This window comes from Oncorhynchus keta, chromosome 18 (genome assembly GCF_023373465.1).
Source record: "Oncorhynchus keta strain PuntledgeMale-10-30-2019 chromosome 18, Oket_V2, whole genome shotgun sequence".
NCBI lineage: Eukaryota > Metazoa > Chordata > Actinopteri > Salmoniformes > Salmonidae > Oncorhynchus > Oncorhynchus keta.
This window is the reverse complement of record NC_068438.1, coordinates 14,985,938-15,002,375: the sequence shown is the minus strand read 5'-3', so window position 1 is coordinate 15,002,375 and position 16,438 is coordinate 14,985,938. Positions and strand designations below refer to the sequence as shown.

Here is a 16,438-nt window from a genome sequence, read left to right as displayed (position 1 = left end):
TACTCTGTTGTTTATGATTTTGTTGTCATGGAGGACTGATTGGGCTCATTGATTCCATGCTGCGCTCATGGAATGGCATGCTTTGAGCACTACTGAAAAGTGCTATTTACATGTGAAAAATTAATGCCATATGCAGCATTTGCTATAGGCCTCATTGTTTACCTTTTTGTTGGTGACACATTGATATCTTGATAATATGTAACTGTTTGAAGGGCAAATCATCAGATGAAATAATAAGTAAACAGTCACCCCACCTCTGTTTTCAGACAATAGACATAGCTATGAATGCAAGGACTGATTATCCATGATATGTTTACAAACATTGGGGGAAAACAAGCTTATATTTTTGGTTCTCATGGAGTGTGACAATTGAACTAAACTCATGAGGCATTTATAAAAGTTATATTCTTCAAGAATCAATGGATGTATACAGTACCAGTCAAAAGTTTGAAGACACCTATTCATCCAAAGGTTTTTCATTATTTGTACTAGTGAAGACATCAAAACTACTATGAAATAACACATATGGAATCATATATATATATGTAATAACCAAAAAAGTGTTAAATAAAATATTTTATATTTGAGATTCTTCAAAGTAGCCACCCTTCGTCTTGATGACAGCTTTGCACACAGAATCTCAAATATATTTTGATTTGTTTAACACGTTTTGTTAAAAAGTTGTTTGTTGTTTGTTTCACACTTTTTGTGATTCCATGTGTGTTATTTCATAGTTTTACGGTCTTCATTATTAACCTACAATGTAGAAAATTGTTGAAAATAAAGAAAAACCCTTGAATGAGTAGGTGTGTCCAAACTTTTGACTGGTACTGTATATAAAATAAAATAGGTTTTCTAAACAGGGCACATTTGTTTTGAAAGCATGGTGTAATTTGTACCCAATTTGAAATGAAACAGATTGATGTTATGATCAAGTTGTTTCCTGTTAGGATAATGGCCATGGATACAAAAGGAAACTTTATTCTGTTTTGTTTTTTAGTGAGGAACATAATTAGCATAACTGATCAACTCAAATCTGTAGTCCCAAGGCTGTCAATTTAGTATGGCAAAAACACTGTACTATTGCATTTACATAATTGTTCTCTAACAGACGTCTGTGGTATTGACCAAAATGCCAGTTATAGTTATTTTGAAACTATTAAATATTTCTTACATGCTAAATACTGTAGAAGGTTTGCTGTCTTGTGAACATGTATTATCAAAACTCACTGCACAGTACACTCATCATATGATTTATCATCAAACATGTGTTTCCCGACTTCAAGGTAAAATTGAGAAGATATGAAAAGGTGTTTGTTTGAGAACTAATACTTCATAAAAAGTCATTATAACAGTAGGGAACCATGATAGTTAGTTGATTGAAATAGCACAGCTTATCCTAAATCCAGGGAAAACAGGGTTAACTCACATTGCAATATTCCAATAACTTGCATTCAACCTATGGTCAGGAATTCAACATCACTTCAAGTTTGTCAAAAACCCCTGGTTTATCTATGCATTTATGATGATGATATAACATTGAGCGGTTTCACATTCATGTCCCATATATGGTTTCCCTTTTCATCTGTGCCTACACTGTATAAATCAGCGCTCATCAATTCAGATGGGTTGACACGAGGGGAAATGGTTTATCTACCTACACCAGTTATTGCATTAACCACTTTAACATGCTCGCCTACTAATTATTTCCCTGTCAAGTTTGTCAAAGCATTCGTGCTCGTTTTGTCAAACAGACAGTTTGGTTCAATTTAAGTGGGACATCGCAGTAACTGATGACACAGGCAGGCTATGGTATAGTTTGGCCTCACTGTGAGAGGATGTGAGTAGAGTCAGAAAGAAAACATGCTGAAATGACTGAGCTCTGCATCTGCAGCATTGCATATTTAGTGTTTTTGATGAATGTCCATGGGGACAAGAGTGACGCCAATGGACATACGAAAATGTACAGTAACTGAAAGGATTAGGAAATAGCTCTCAGCTTTAGACCACACATTGCTGAAAGGACACTGTACTTATTGTACAAAAATAACCATTTTGGATGTTAGATGACCGGAAATGCAGAGAGCATTTAAATTCAGACCTGGGTCAAATACACATGTGAAATGTGTGCTTGATTTAACCGTTTGCACTTTGGGGACTATTGTACTGGCTAAAATTAAGTATCTGAAAGTATTTGGAATACTGTAGGTCAGGGTTCCCCAATATGCCAAATTAAGAAAAACAATCTATCTTAACTAATATCACCAGGAAATCAGCTCAAAATTATTTTACTTTAGGAAATCTGTACTCAAGTATTCCCACGCATACATGGAGGCATACGTTTCCCAATGTAATCAAGATTTGAAGTGTTCTGTTTTTGTCAAATATATCTGTTTGGGATTCTTGCAGTCAATTTGCAGTGTACAAATTATTTATAACTATGTTCCGCCCCATCGGCCCACGGCTGAATGTAATTGGTGACCCATCCATATCATGCGATAATGATAACTAGAACCATATGTTTATAAATAATATGACCACAGTTTAAAATTATAATTTAAACGAATACTACTAATTTGATGGTTGTAGTCATCAAATGTCCCATTAACAACCACCCATATCAGCTAACTTTTTAATTTCACATTTCTCAAGTATAGGCAAATTATCATAATGAATGATAACAGCAAAATGCCTGTGATAAGTGATTGTAATGTTCGGTTTATCATTTCAGCTATAGGCTACTGGCTAAAAAAGTTATGTGAACCCTTTGGAAATACCTGGATTTCTGCATAAATTGGTCATAAAATTTGATCTGATCTTCATCTTGGTCACAACAATACACAAACAGTCTGCTTAACATATAATTGTTTGTGTTTTATTAGTTTTTCATGTCTTTATTGAACACCCCATGTAAACATTCACAGTGCAGGGTGGGAAAAGTATGTGAACCCTTGGATTTAATAACTGGTTGACCCTCCTTTGGCAGCAATAACCTCAACCAAACATTTTTTGTAGTTGCTGATCAGACAAGACATACACACCGGTCAGGAGGAATTTTGGACCATTCCTCTTTACAAACTGTTTCAGTTCAGCAATATTCTTTGTCTGATCTCTTGAGGTCATGCCACAGCATCTCAAATCGGGTTGAGGTCAGGACTCTGACTGGGCCACTCCAGAAGGCGTATTTTCTTCTGTTGAAGCCATTCTGTTGTTTATTTACTTCTGTGTTTTGAGTCGTTGTCCTGTTGCATCACTCAACTTCTGTTGAGCTTCAATTGGAGGACAGATAGCCTAACATTCTCCTGAAAAATGTCTTGATAAACTTGGGAATTCATTTTCCTGTCAATGATAGCAAGCTGTCCAGGCCCTGAGGCAGCAAAGCAGCCCCATCCCATGATGCTCCCTCCACCATACTTTACAGTTGGGATGAGGTTTGGATGTTGGTGTTTTGTGTTCCTTCCAAACAACTCAACAGTAATATCATGTCTCCACAGAATATTTTTCCAGTAGCGCTGTGGAACATCCAGATGCTCATTTGTGAACTTCAGACGTGCAGCAATGTTTTTTTTTTGGACAGCAGTGGCTTCTTTCTGTGGTGTCCTCCCATGAACACTATTCTTGTTTAGTGTTTCACGTATCGTAGACTCAGAGATGTTAGCACGTTCCATAGATAGATTTCTGTAAATCTTTAGCTGACACTCTAGGATTCTTCTTAACCTCATTGAGCATTCTGCGCTGTGCTCTTGCAGTCATCTTTGTAGGACGGCCACTCCTAGGGAGTAGCAACAGTGCTGAACTTTCTCAATTTATAGACAATTTGTCTTTTTGTGGACTGATGAACATAAAGGCTTTTAGAGATACTTTTGTAACCCTTTCCAGCTTTATGCAAGTCAACAATTCTTAATCTTTGGTATTCTGAGATCTCTTTTGTTCAAGGAATGGTTCACATCAGGCAATGCTTCTTGTGAATAGCAAACTTACATTTTGTGAGTGTTTTTTATAGGGCAAGGCAGCTCTAACCAACATCTCCAATCTCGTCTTATTGACAGGACTCCAGGTTAGCTGACTCCTGAGTCCAATTAGCTTTTGAAGAAGTCATTAGCCTAGGGGTTCACATACTTTTTCCAACCTATACTGTGAATGTTTAAATTATGTATTCAATATAGACAAGAAAAATACAATAATTTGTGTGTTATCAGTTTAAGCACACTATGTTTGTTTATTGTTGTGACTTAGATTCAGATCCAATTGAATGACCAATTTATGCAGAAATCCAGGTAATTCCAAAGGGTTCACATACTTTTTCTTGCCACTGTACGTCAGAGGGACCGTTTCAATTCAGACAGTTTCACCCGCATATAACAAGAGATATGATAGGTGCTATCGTCCCGTTGGTTTAGGCTTATCCGTCATGAACAGGTCATTAGAAATCTGTGGTGCGTTATCTCCAGACATTTTACTTCTCTACACTGCAAGAAATGACATGTATCAAGGATGATACCATTAACAAGGATTAACAGGGAGCAGCTTGTTCAGCGACCATCCAATCTTGGAAGACCAAAATAATAGTTTTATTGGCTAAATGAGGAAATTCTCGAGAGTTAGACTAAACATTCCAAACCGATAGGGTCGTAGAAGGTGACCACCACTGACCTGGCTCAAAAAGGAAGATGAAGACCATGATCTCTCAAGATAAAACATCATAAACACACATAATTATGGATACACGGAGAAATACAAATATCTCAGGAAATCCCCTATAATACTGTCAAAAAACAGCTGCAGTTCCCCTTTTTTAACAGCCTCATTCCACAATTTCAGTGTTTAGAGCTGGAGGGTATGTTCAATATTATGAGTGCATGGAAGATTTGTTTTGTCATGGGAATGTCCTGTACTGAAATGAACTAATTTAACCAATTACTTACTTTCAAATGTAGGGACAGCTAGAGAATCAAAGAACATCATAAACCCACTCTAAAAACACGTGCTTTATTGACAGGGTTGGCTAACAACTTCCAGATTGTAATAACATTCAAATTGGGGGTAATATAACACAGTCAATTCACAGTTCAGCGTACTGCAGAGAAAATAACACTAAACCTACATTTAAGTGATAATGCCAGAGAAGCCACTCAATGGGAACAGACGTCAGTTCAACATCAATTTTTGTCAACTAAGGTGAATTCAAAGTGAAATAATCAAACATTTTTACCATGTCAATGGATTTACGTTAAAAGATCAGTAAAATAAAAGGGGGGGAAGACAGAAATTCACTAAATTCCTTTATGTTGATGACTTTTGCCCGGTTGGAGTCTGATAAGGTTCCAGGCATCCCATAATGTGATTTTTTTAAATGACTGAATTACTTTTAGTTAGTATTACCAAATAAAGTGAAACCACAAGTATTTTATTAATCTCCATCTTTTCATACATCTGTCCAGTGAGGATGTGTTTGAGCTGTAGCATGACATGTAATAATGACGCGAGTTTAACAGCAGCTGTGCGACATGCTTCATGGGGTTCACGGAGGGACATGTTCAGGGATCGGTTATCATACAATCGTAGGTCTGTTTTTGTAAGTTAACATTTACGGTTCGTGACCGTAAACGTACCCTCATCTCAAACTTCTGCACTGTGCAATTGAGGTCAACTCTTAAAACACCCAGGCACGTATTACACCAATCTCTTTGGTATTACTCTTTGCCTTGGCAATGTTTTAAAAGGTTTACATACAGCAATTGTTCTGCCAAATATGGCCACTACAATATTTAATAACACTATACTGAAAAATATTATAAAAGTGTATTATAATAAAGATGCAAATTATTTAATAGAATAAGGATAGGATCAACTTTAATGTCCCTGAGGCATCTTAGAAAATTGGATGAAACTTTTAAAAAGAAGGTGAGGAACATGATCTCCAAGATGGATTTCAGTTCACATAAAAGCATGCATAATAATACATTTTAAAAAAGCTCCATGTTCATTGTCTGGAAATTATAAGCAATGCCTCTGAAAATCCCTTGACACAAATAGCTGTTGTTGTTTTATTAATAAAACAGCCTAAGGATACAGAGCTGGAGCGTGTCAAATATTATGACTGGACGGTTTGTTCTGTTGGACTTTCCTGGTCTAGAAACAAAACTGTAATAATGAGGTCTGCTGCTTTATCGTAGCCCTTTCCTGCAGTCAAATGGCCTAGTGGCCTCATGGTGGAAGGTTAAGAGTTTTCACAATTTCATAATTAATAAACATTGTTTCAAAAACCCGTCGAAATCCAGTGTTTCTTTGACCTCTTTCATACATAGGCAGCCGCTAAGGTCAATAGCGACAATTGATAACCTTTCAGACAGTTAACAAAGTGCCACATCAGAAGCATCTGTACCTTTTCAGACAGTAGAACTCTGCTCCTGTACAGAATGTTCAGTAAACAGTGGTGATTGATGTGCGGTGATGTTTTTCTGCTGTTTTTTTATGGTAAGGTAGATTGATGTGTTTTCTTTCTACTAAATGTATTGGTACGTCATTGTATTTACAAACTTCAAAGTACTTTGCTTGAGAGAGTGGTCTGCAAGCAGGCAGGCAGCTCGAGATCATTTGATTGGCTATCTCCAGAGAAAGTCGTGTGTCGGCATTTAAAAAGCTGTAGTGTATGTACCCTTTCAGACAAAACAAACATACCATAGCCGAGGCGCTTTCAAGGAGCCACATTCTATGTCTGAAAGGTGTATAGCTTAAATGGTTTTGTAATATTTTAGTCTTCTGTGTGTATATAAAGTTTAATATTGGGATGCAAACTCAAAATACATTCAACTCTATATCTGACATGGTACAGGTGTATTTTATTTTTAAGCCCATAACCATGTGTGTGGGGTGTATACTTTTGTTTCAAAGTAGATTTGTTTAAGACTACCAAGAAACACTGTGTGACCTTGATTTAGCCCACTGCAGTAAAAGGTTAAATAACAAATAATGTAAACAGATCTCTTAAATATACCCACAGCTAATGACCACACTCCAAAATATCATGTTTTATACAGTGTAGCTCCTGCTGTGTTAGTTTACAACTTCTGGAGCAGATCCAGAGATCATCCCCTTGATTGGGCTATCAGAGTTATTTTTTGACTGCAGCCGAAGATGTTTGGGGTTGGGAGTGCTGCAGTTTTTTCACTGACAGGGAAATATAGGACTAGTAAACACCCAGTGCACTACTTTGTGAGATTTTTTAAATTACATTTCTTATTCCTAAATATTTTTTTGTTTAGACTTTTCAGGGCGTGCGGCAGCACCCCTACTTCTCACGCCTATGCTTACAGACCTGTTCTGCAGAGACTTATGTAAGAACCACCACGTGGTCTAAAGGGTTGCGCTACAGTGACAGTATAAAAGCTCAGCCTGTTACACTAAGCAGCACACAGGAGCTTCACATGAGAAGAGTCCTATCACTTGCCCTCGCATCAAGCAAGACCGCCACAGACATTCTCAATCCTGACAACCATGTCACCTCCAAGCAATACAGGTAAGTTGATGTTCTCCAATGAGGGTTAAAACGTTTCGTAGCCAGACTGTATATTGCCTAATTTATTTTCATCTCATCTTTAGAACATATGACTATTCACTTTGTAAAATAAAAAAAATCTAAAAGAGTCATTTATTTTAGGTTTATTAATCCTCACAAGCTCCTTTAATACAATTTCTAGTTCTGCTTTAATATCTATCTGCTGTTTTTGCTTTGTAGGTCTTCAGATGTTTTGGGGTAATAATATTGTCTGGACTTTGTCCTTGCAGACCTGAAAAAGAAGAATAAGGATCATCATTACACAGACGTGCACGGCCTGCCATGCATTGAGAAGATCGTTGCCTCTGTGGATGAGACCCCAGAGGCCATCAGCACTAAGATCAGTGGAACTATCCCAGAGTGGATTAGTGGCAATTTCCTCAGAAACGGACCAGGAAAGTTTGAGATTGGTAATAATAAGTGAGTATATTTTAACTATATATGTCTGACCAGAATCAGATGAGGTGTAAATGACTATTTCTGCATATAAGGAATTATTTACTGGAAGTCTCACCAAGTCAAAGTACTACATTAACTATTTCTTCTGCTTCTCAGATTCAACCACTGGTTCGACGGAATGGCCCTCCTGCATCAGTTCAAAATCGCAGGGGGTCAGGTGACCTACAAGAGCCGCTTCCTGGGCAGTGACTGCTACACGGCTAACAGTGAGAACAGCCGTATCGTTGTGTCTGAATTCGGGACTGTGGCCATGCCAGACCCCTGCAAGAACTTCTTCCAGCGCTTTCTGTCCCGGTTCGAACTGCCAAGTGAGTTTACATTTCAAGTCTGCAGTTCAAGAGCTTGAGGTAAAAGAGTGTTAAATATATGACAGAGAATTGATTTGCATTGTACTAATCAAATGAAAACTGTCTTTGGTCCACAGAAGCATCAGATAATGACAATGTGAGCTTTGTGACGTACAAAGGTGATTACTACGTGAGCACGGAGACAAACTTCATGCACAAGGTGGACCCTGAGACACTTGAAACAAAGGAAAAGGTAGGCCGCTTTTTATTTTCTTTTTAAAGGCCGACACACACTACCAACAGTAGCCTTTATACACAAAGGGTTTCATTCAGTCTAAACAAATAGCCAAATGTTTTGGTTGAAATATTTTAAAAGATACCTATTGCATTATAGGACAGCATGACTGAAGGGCTATTAAGACATTTCATTGTTGTTGCTACTCTCAACAGGTGGACTGGAGCAAATTCATCGCTGTCAATGGAGCCACTGCCCACCCCCACACAGACCCTGATGGTACAACATACAACATGGGGAATTCTTACTCTGCTAAAGGTAAGTAAGGAACAAGCCCCTGCCCATTCACTAACCACCTTCATTAAGAATTACAAAACACAAACCACAAACCTGAAATCTGCCTGCAAAAAAATGGCCAAAGGTTAGTTTTCCACGTTCCAAATAAAACCTGTATTTTTATCAGGTGCAATTTACAATATAATCCGCGTGCCTCCGACAAAGACAACGCCAGAAAACCCAGAGGAAACCCTGGAGGGAGCTACTGTGGTCTGTTCTATTCCCTCAGTGGACAAGGCAAGACCTTCATACTACCACAGCTTTGGTGAGCAGACCGCACAAAGCCTCCACAGGCTAATGTGGAGCTAATGACACATTTAAATGTAAACAGCCTTTCATGTAAACCCTCTCACGAGTAGATGGCTCACTCACACAATTATGTTCAAAGCAAAATGGTCATGTTTCATCCTTTTGTTAATCAGAATGCACAGCAATGATCTATCAATACTGATATGATCTGACTCAACTCCAAAAGAGTGGCAATTGATATACTGCTCATTCGATTTCAGCAATGTCGGAGAATTACGTGGTGTTTATTGAGCAGCCTATCAAAATGGACCTCTTGAAGATTGTGACAGGCAAGCTGAGAGGAAAGGGTATCAGCGATGGGGTCTACTGGGACCCTAAACTTGAGACCATCTTTCATTTGATTAACAAGCAAACAGGCAAGGTAAGACCTTGGTATAGAAATCCCTGGAACTCTTGGAGTCTCTCAATTAGTTTAGAAAGTTTTGGTAAGAGACAAGCCAGGAACGAGACAACAGAGGATACTAAGCCAACAGTAATTACTTGTAAAGTTACACGCTTCATTTCTGATGACTGACTTCCTTTATTCTCTTCCAGCTCTACTCAGTCAAGTATCACGCCAAAGCCCTGTCCACGTTCCACCAGATCAATGCCTGGGAGGAGGATGGCTTCCTGGTTATGGACCTCTGTGCCGCAGACGATGGCAAAGCCATCAACAACTACATGGTTCAGAACATGCGCAAGTCAGGAGAGGCTCTCGACGAGGTTAGTATCGGTCTAAACTGAAGAGTATAACACTTCATAACTTTAATGAATAAGCACAAAAAAAAGACTAATCCTAACAACAAATACGTATTTCATTATTTGTAAAACATTTATCTTTAAAAAAAAAAATTATGAAGCATTTATAATGGCTGATTCATTAAAGCTATATAGTATACTATAGTTTTGGCAAGTCAGTTGGGACTACTTTGTGCATGACACAAGTAATTTTTCCAACAATTACTTACAGATTATTTCACTTATAATTCACTGTATCACAATTCCAGTGGGTCAGAAGTTTACATACACTAAGTTGACTGTGCCTTTAAACAGCTTGGAAAATTCCAGTAAATGTCATGGCTTTAGAAGCTTCTGATTGACATACTTTGAGTCAATAGGAGGTGAACCTGTGGATGTATTATTTCAAGGCCTACCTTCAAACTCAGTGCCTCTTTGCTTGACATCATGGGAAAATCAAAAGAAATCAGCCAAGACCTCAGAAAACAAATTTTAGACCTCCATAAGTCTGGTTCATCCTTGGGAGCAATTTCCAAATGCCTGAAGGTACCACGTTCATCTGTACAAACAATAGTATGCAAGTATGAACACCATGGGACCACACAGCAGTCATACCGCTCAGGAAGGAGATGAGTTCTGTCTCCTAGAGATGAACGTACTTTGGTGCGAAAAGTGCAAATCAATCCCGAAACAGCAAAAGACCTTGTGAAGATGCTGAAGGAAACAGGTACAAAAGTATCTATTCCACATTAAAACGACATAACCTGAAAGGCCGCTCAGCAAGGAAGAAGTCACTTCTCCAAAACCGCCATAAAAAAGCCATAAAAAAGCCAGACTATGGTTTGCAACTGCACATGGTGACAATGATCGTACTTTTTGGAGAAATGCCCACTGGTCTGATGAAACAAAAATAGAAATCGTTATGTTTGGAGGAAAAAGGGGGATGCTTGCAAGCCGAAGAACACCATCCCATCCATGTAGCACGGGGGTGGCAGCATCATGTTGTGGGGATGCTTTGCTGCAGGAGGGACTGGTGACTTCACAAAAGATGGCATAACGTGGAAGGAAAATGATATGGATATATTGAAGCAAAATCTCAAGACATCTGTCAGGAAGGTAAAGTTTGGTCGCAAATGGGTCTTCCAAATGGACAATAACCCCAAGCATAAGTTAGTTGTGGCAAAATGGCTTAAGGACAACAAAGTCAAGGTATTGGAGTGGCCATCACAAAGCCCTGACCTCAATCGTATAGAAGATTTGTGGGCACAACTGAAAAAGCATGTGCGAGCAAGGAGGCCTACAATCCTCTCATTCACACCAGCTCTGTCAGGAGGAATGGGCTAAAATTCACCCAACTTATTGTGGAAGGCTACCCGAAACATTTGACCCAAGTTTAAATTGTTTAAGGCAATGCTACCAAATACTAATTGAGTGTCTGTAAACTTCTTACCCACTTGGACTGTTATGAAAAAAATAAAGCTGAAATAAATCATTCTCTCTACTATTATTCTGACATTTCACATTCTTAAAATAAAGTGGTGATCCTAACTGACCTAAGACAGGGAATTTTTACTAGGATTAAATGTCAGGAATTGTGAAAAACTGAGTTTAAATGTATTTGGCTAAGGTGTATGTAAACTTCCGACTTCAACTGTAAGTGTAACCAGCTGAAGTCACTAGGATCAGTTATCCTACGTGTGAACTGGTTGAGGTTGATTTTTTTTGTGTTTAAATTAGGTGTACAACACTATGTGCAGAGTGTTCCCCCGGCGATTTGTCTTGCCTCTCAACGTCGACATGGAGACACCCCATGGGCAAAATCTGAACACACGCCCCGGCAGTACCGCCACTGCCACCAAGACTGCTAAGGACAAGGTGTGTGTACAATAATCATGCACAAGTCTTCTGTTATACAGCACTGCTGAAATACAACACTCATTTTCCAATCAAGTTCATTAAACAAAAGGTTATGTGATTAGCCTCCACATTATGTGAATATTCAGCATCAGAGCCTCACTAAACACTCTCTCTGCAGGTGTTTTGTACACATGAGGATCTGCACGATGAGGAACTCCATAAGTACGGAGGTCTCGAGTTCCCACAAATCAACTATGCCAAGTACAACACCAAACCATATCGCTACTTCTACGGTTGCGGTTTCAGACATCTAGTAGGAGACACTCTCATCAAGATGGACCTCCAAGGCAAAAGAATGAAGGTTGGTTCAGTTATATTGATTCTTCCTTCCCCTTTAAACACACTGTAGAATATCTGCATCAGTAACAGTACTCTATTGCGATGAGTGATGTAGGCCTAGGTAATATTTGGCAGTTTGATGTTAGGACGTTCAATGCTGACCTTCACACTACTGTGCTTTAAGGTGTGGGAGCATCCTGGACTGTACCCTTCAGAGCCTGTCTTTGTACCCTTGCCTGGTGCTACAGAAGAGGATGAAGGTGTCATTATGTCTGTGGTCATCACTCCAAATAAGGTCAGTTCCCCTTTAAACAACTATGAATGTTGGTAAACAATTGTTGCACTCCTAACTCCCAATGTCAGCCTCTTAACTTAATGTAAACATGTTCTCCTTCTCAAGGACAAAAGCACGTTCCTGTTGGTTTTGGATGCCAAGACATTCAAAGAGTTGGGCAGAGCTGAGGTGCCTGTGAACATTCCCTATGGTTTCCATGGGACATTCAACTCCACTATGACTCATAGAAGGCTTCTATCAGAAAAAAATTAGGAGGCCCATCAGAGTAACACAAAGGTGTGAATTGTACTGTGTTCTCCATTTTTAATTTCTTGTAAAGTATATCCTTTCTGATGATTGACTAGATAGATAGCCATCAAAGCACCTTATTGTCAAGTTTACTTTAAAGCACTGTGAAAAACTTGTTGGTTCCATGCAAACAAAGAAAATGTGTGTCCACTCCTGTTTTGTGAATATATCAATCCTATATATAAACAACTTATAATAAAAATATGTATTAAGAAAAGTAATGGGCAAATGTTTTATAATTTTTTTCACTCACCACCAAAAAGGTCGTAATAAATCTTTCAAAAATATTATTAGAAAAAGTGAAATATAGGCTATGATAACACCACCCAATATTCCATGTGATACACAGATGAATTAGTCCTAGTCTGAATGGAATCCATTGACACGTGTGGTCACTCACACAACACAGTTACTTCCTAAAAGTTAGTTTCCTGATTGGTAATGGCTAGGCTATATTTCACCGTCTCAAGTAAAAAGGTTAACTGATTATATACATTTTCAAAGACGAGTGCTTAACTTTGGATATTGCACACACTGAAACGTCAATCTTTTAACCCGATTTATTGTTTAGAGTAGGCTACAAATAAATAGCTCATATATAAAGATATTAACCACAATGGCACTCACATTTTGTTTGCCAGTGTGGGATTAAGAGTGAAGACAGTCAACATAAAAAGCATACATACAGGTAAAAATAAAAGTACTGACATGTTACTGATTGAGATCTGTGAGGAAATATTTACAAATGTCTGTAGCATGCAGGCCTGTGTAGCTAGTCTATCCCTGTAGTTTGTCAGAAATAAGAGCCAAGGTACACCTCAAGTGTTCTTTCTTCTCTTTCAGGTGTGACTCCAAGTTTCTGGCCTCCATCAATATGTCTTCCAACTCCCTAACTTGTGAGGCATCTATTGCAGCCCTCTCACTGTAGGAAACAAAGGCACTACGTAGGATGGACATGACAGTGTGTACAGATTATTTCAAGAGAAGCATATTCACCTAATGCTTGTTTATCATAATAAAAAACTGCGTGTGTGTGCAGTATGCTTGCCTGGATCCTTAATGTAATATGTGATGTGGATTAAGTACTGACATTTAAACTCCAAAATGTGTTCTGACATGACAAAGAATGGAATGAAAACCTGTTCTCAACACATTTGTCACATTACCTTTTTTTGTACCTACCTCAACACTTCAGAGTATTTGGAAAATAGCATGTTGACCTCTCTATTTGCACCTATCATTTGAAGGAAAATAAAAAGAGACGTAATGTATATATCAATACCAGCCATTTACCAGACACTTTAATCAAAAGCAACTTAGTCATAAGCACATTCTTTTTACGTACTGGTGGGCCTCGGGAATTGAACCCACTATCCTTGCATTGCAAGATCCATGCTCTACCACATGAGCTACATTCTATTGTTAGATCAATATTTTTCTTGTAAATGGTATCAATTGAGCTAAACATTTATAATTATAATCTATAAAACATAGAGATACAAATGATTCCAAACCAAATATGTGCATACCTGCAAGTTCAGCCTCAAACAAATCTGAAGAGTATGAAGCTGGTGTTTTACTACTCTGTGATTTTTTCTTTTTTGCTGGAGAATTGTCACAATATGCAGATGTTTGTTCAACCTATTGCAATGAAAGAGAAAAGACAACTCAAATACTACAACACACGTTAACTAATAAGAAATGGACATTGATATGGTTGAGTTGAGAATAGATGTAAATACGTAAGTTAGCTAGGCTATCCCAAAGGTGAATGGAATACTTGTTTTTCTAATGGCCCTCAGAAGTTTATGTACTTTTCCAGCAGATGGCATCAAAACTGCAGCATTTCCTGACCTCTTGTGACAATTTTTGTTTTGGGCCTTTGTTGTCCATTCCCCTCCCTTTCGGTGGCATCACTCTGCCTGGCATTGGTCACTTAAACGTTTTTCACACTCACTGCTTGCTAAAACGTTACGTGTAGAGATGTCTGCGGTTAGCTACAATGGTTGATGAGAGACTGCATTTTAACACCGTGTAACATGCTAACGTTAGCTAATGTTTCTTCGCATGTCTAACGGAACAATTCCAGCTAGCGAACAACAAACTATCAGCTGCAGAATCAGCGCAGCTGCCCTCAACTAACAAACCCTGCTATCTAAACTAGCTAACGTTTGGTTAGCCAACGGTAGCTGGCAGGGTCTTATCGTTAGTTAGCTACAATGTTTTGCTTAAACACATCCTTAATTGATTTCAAGGTCATTTACAAAAATGCGTTATGTAAAATTGAGTAGCTAGCGTCCTAAAACATTAGAAAAGTAGACTTACTTTTACCTATCCGTTTGGTTTGCCAAATTCGAATTCCGATTGTTTTGCGCGAGCCAATCCGAAAGTTTCATACATTTTACGAACCTACTGTTCCTTATTATTTTATAAATCCCTCAAACTTGTGAAACTTAAAAAGTTGGAAAACATATTGGAAGTCGTGTGTCTCTGAATGTCTGTTAAACAATAACGTCCTGAATTATTATTATTTTTTGGAGGGGGCGTGGGGTGGTTCGCTTGGTGTTTTATTGTTTTCATTGTATTCACAGGAATGTCCCTGTATTGATGTGTAATATTGTTATTATTGTTGAATGAAAAAATAAATGATTAAAATACAAAAAATTACTATTATGATCTACGCCACCTACTGTCTAGACAGTGAAGAATATTACAGACAAATCCTAAATCCTATACCCCAAATATTCAAATATCTTAATGATAGCTCTGACTATGCAATTAACCTCTGGTACTTTATATACAGTAAGTACTGAATTGGTTGATGTTTATCCTTCTGCGTTTTCAATACATGTGCTGCCTGGCTGTCTTGTCCATAATAAAGGCAGTCTGAATCCCCCCATGTTTCCTGTTAATGTATTTAACTACATCTGTATTTGAAGATAAGTGTGTTTATATGAGAAAATGAATTGCCTTTAAAAATGTGTGTCTGCTGTATGAACACAACAACGACCCTCCTGATATGGCTGTTTCTGAAAAACCTGTGCCTGGTCAGCACAACTGGTATAGGGTAGCTGCAACTCCATTCATCCTCAATGGCACAGAACCACAGATAGAATAATGAGCTGTTGAAGACCAACCCAGCCAGAGCTAGTTATAACAATATTTGACATAACTACTGAAGATTTACTCCCCTTGCAAGATTTATGTGCAGGCCCCTAGGGATCTAGGGGCAGGCCTGGTTTATGTGCAGGCCTGGTTCACCAACAACTTCGCACACAAGTTCAGTGTGTTAAATTGGAGGGTCTGTTGTCCAGACCTATGGAAGTCTCTATGGGGGTACCACAGGGTTAAATTCTCGGGCCGACTCTTTTCTCTGTATATATCAATGATATAGCTCTTGCTGCGGGAGATTCCTTGATCCACCTCTTCGCAGACGACACCATTCTTTATACATCTGGCCCTTTTTTGGACACTGTGTTAACAAACCTACAAACAAGCTTCAATGCCATACAACACTCCTTCCGTGGCCTCCAACTGCTCTTAAATGCTAGTAAAACTAAGTGCATGCTCTTCAACCGATCGCTGCCCGCACACGCATCACTACTCTGGACGGTTCTGAATATGTGGACAACTACAAATACCTAGGCTGAAAGTATTCGGCCCCCTTGAACTTTGCGACCTTTTGCCACATTTCAGGCTTCAAACATAAAGATTAGTGGTCCTTCTGTGGCTCAGTTGGTAGAGCATGGCGCTTGTAA

The 16,438-nt window shown here is 38.5% G+C and overlaps 1 protein-coding gene and 1 long non-coding RNA gene across 4 annotated transcripts; one reads left to right on the top strand and one right to left on the bottom strand.

The window, feature by feature from the left end:
* Positions 1-7,361: 7,361 nt before the first annotated feature.
* Positions 7,362-13,669, top strand: LOC118397333 (carotenoid-cleaving dioxygenase, mitochondrial-like). Of its 2 annotated transcripts, XM_035791985.2 has the most exons (13): positions 7,362-7,519; positions 7,789-7,978; positions 8,114-8,325; positions 8,442-8,557; positions 8,755-8,857; positions 9,003-9,140; positions 9,385-9,545; positions 9,719-9,886; positions 11,639-11,776; positions 11,937-12,119; positions 12,282-12,392; positions 12,498-12,668; positions 13,524-13,669. In XM_035791985.2, exons 1-12 carry the CDS (start codon positions 7,498-7,500, stop codon positions 12,642-12,644), a joined length of 1,689 nt encoding a protein of 562 aa, XP_035647878.1. In that variant the 5' UTR covers positions 7,362-7,497; the 3' UTR covers positions 12,645-12,668; positions 13,524-13,669. The 2 variants fall into 2 exon arrangements, with proteins under 2 accessions (XP_035647878.1, XP_035647877.1); XM_035791984.1 differs by lacking the exon at positions 13,524-13,669 and having other exon boundaries at positions 12,498-12,901.
* Positions 7,537-15,296, bottom strand: LOC118397334 (uncharacterized). Of its 2 annotated transcripts, none has more exons than XR_008067860.1 (5): positions 15,006-15,296; positions 14,535-14,643; positions 14,210-14,321; positions 13,863-13,914; positions 7,537-7,790 (listed from the first exon to the last, which is right to left on the bottom strand). It is a non-coding gene; the product is annotated as an uncharacterized LOC118397334 (long non-coding RNA). The 2 variants fall into 2 exon arrangements; XR_008067862.1 differs by lacking the exon at positions 7,537-7,790 and adding an exon at positions 13,479-13,620.
* Between the last annotated feature and the right edge of the window lie 1,142 nt (positions 15,297-16,438).

What these genes read in the sequence shown, in the direction of transcription:
- LOC118397333 (XM_035791985.2), top strand. Translation starts at nt 7,498, where the DNA reads ATGTCACCTCCAAGCAATACAG. An exon ending in TCCAAGGCAAAAGAATGAAG is followed by an intron (nt 12,120 to 12,281) that starts GTTGGTTCAGTT and finishes CTGTGCTTTAAG; the next exon opens with GTGTGGGAGCATCCTGGACT. An exon ending in TGGTCATCACTCCAAATAAG is followed by an intron (nt 12,393 to 12,497) that starts GTCAGTTCCCCT and finishes CTCCTTCTCAAG; the next exon opens with GACAAAAGCACGTTCCTGTT.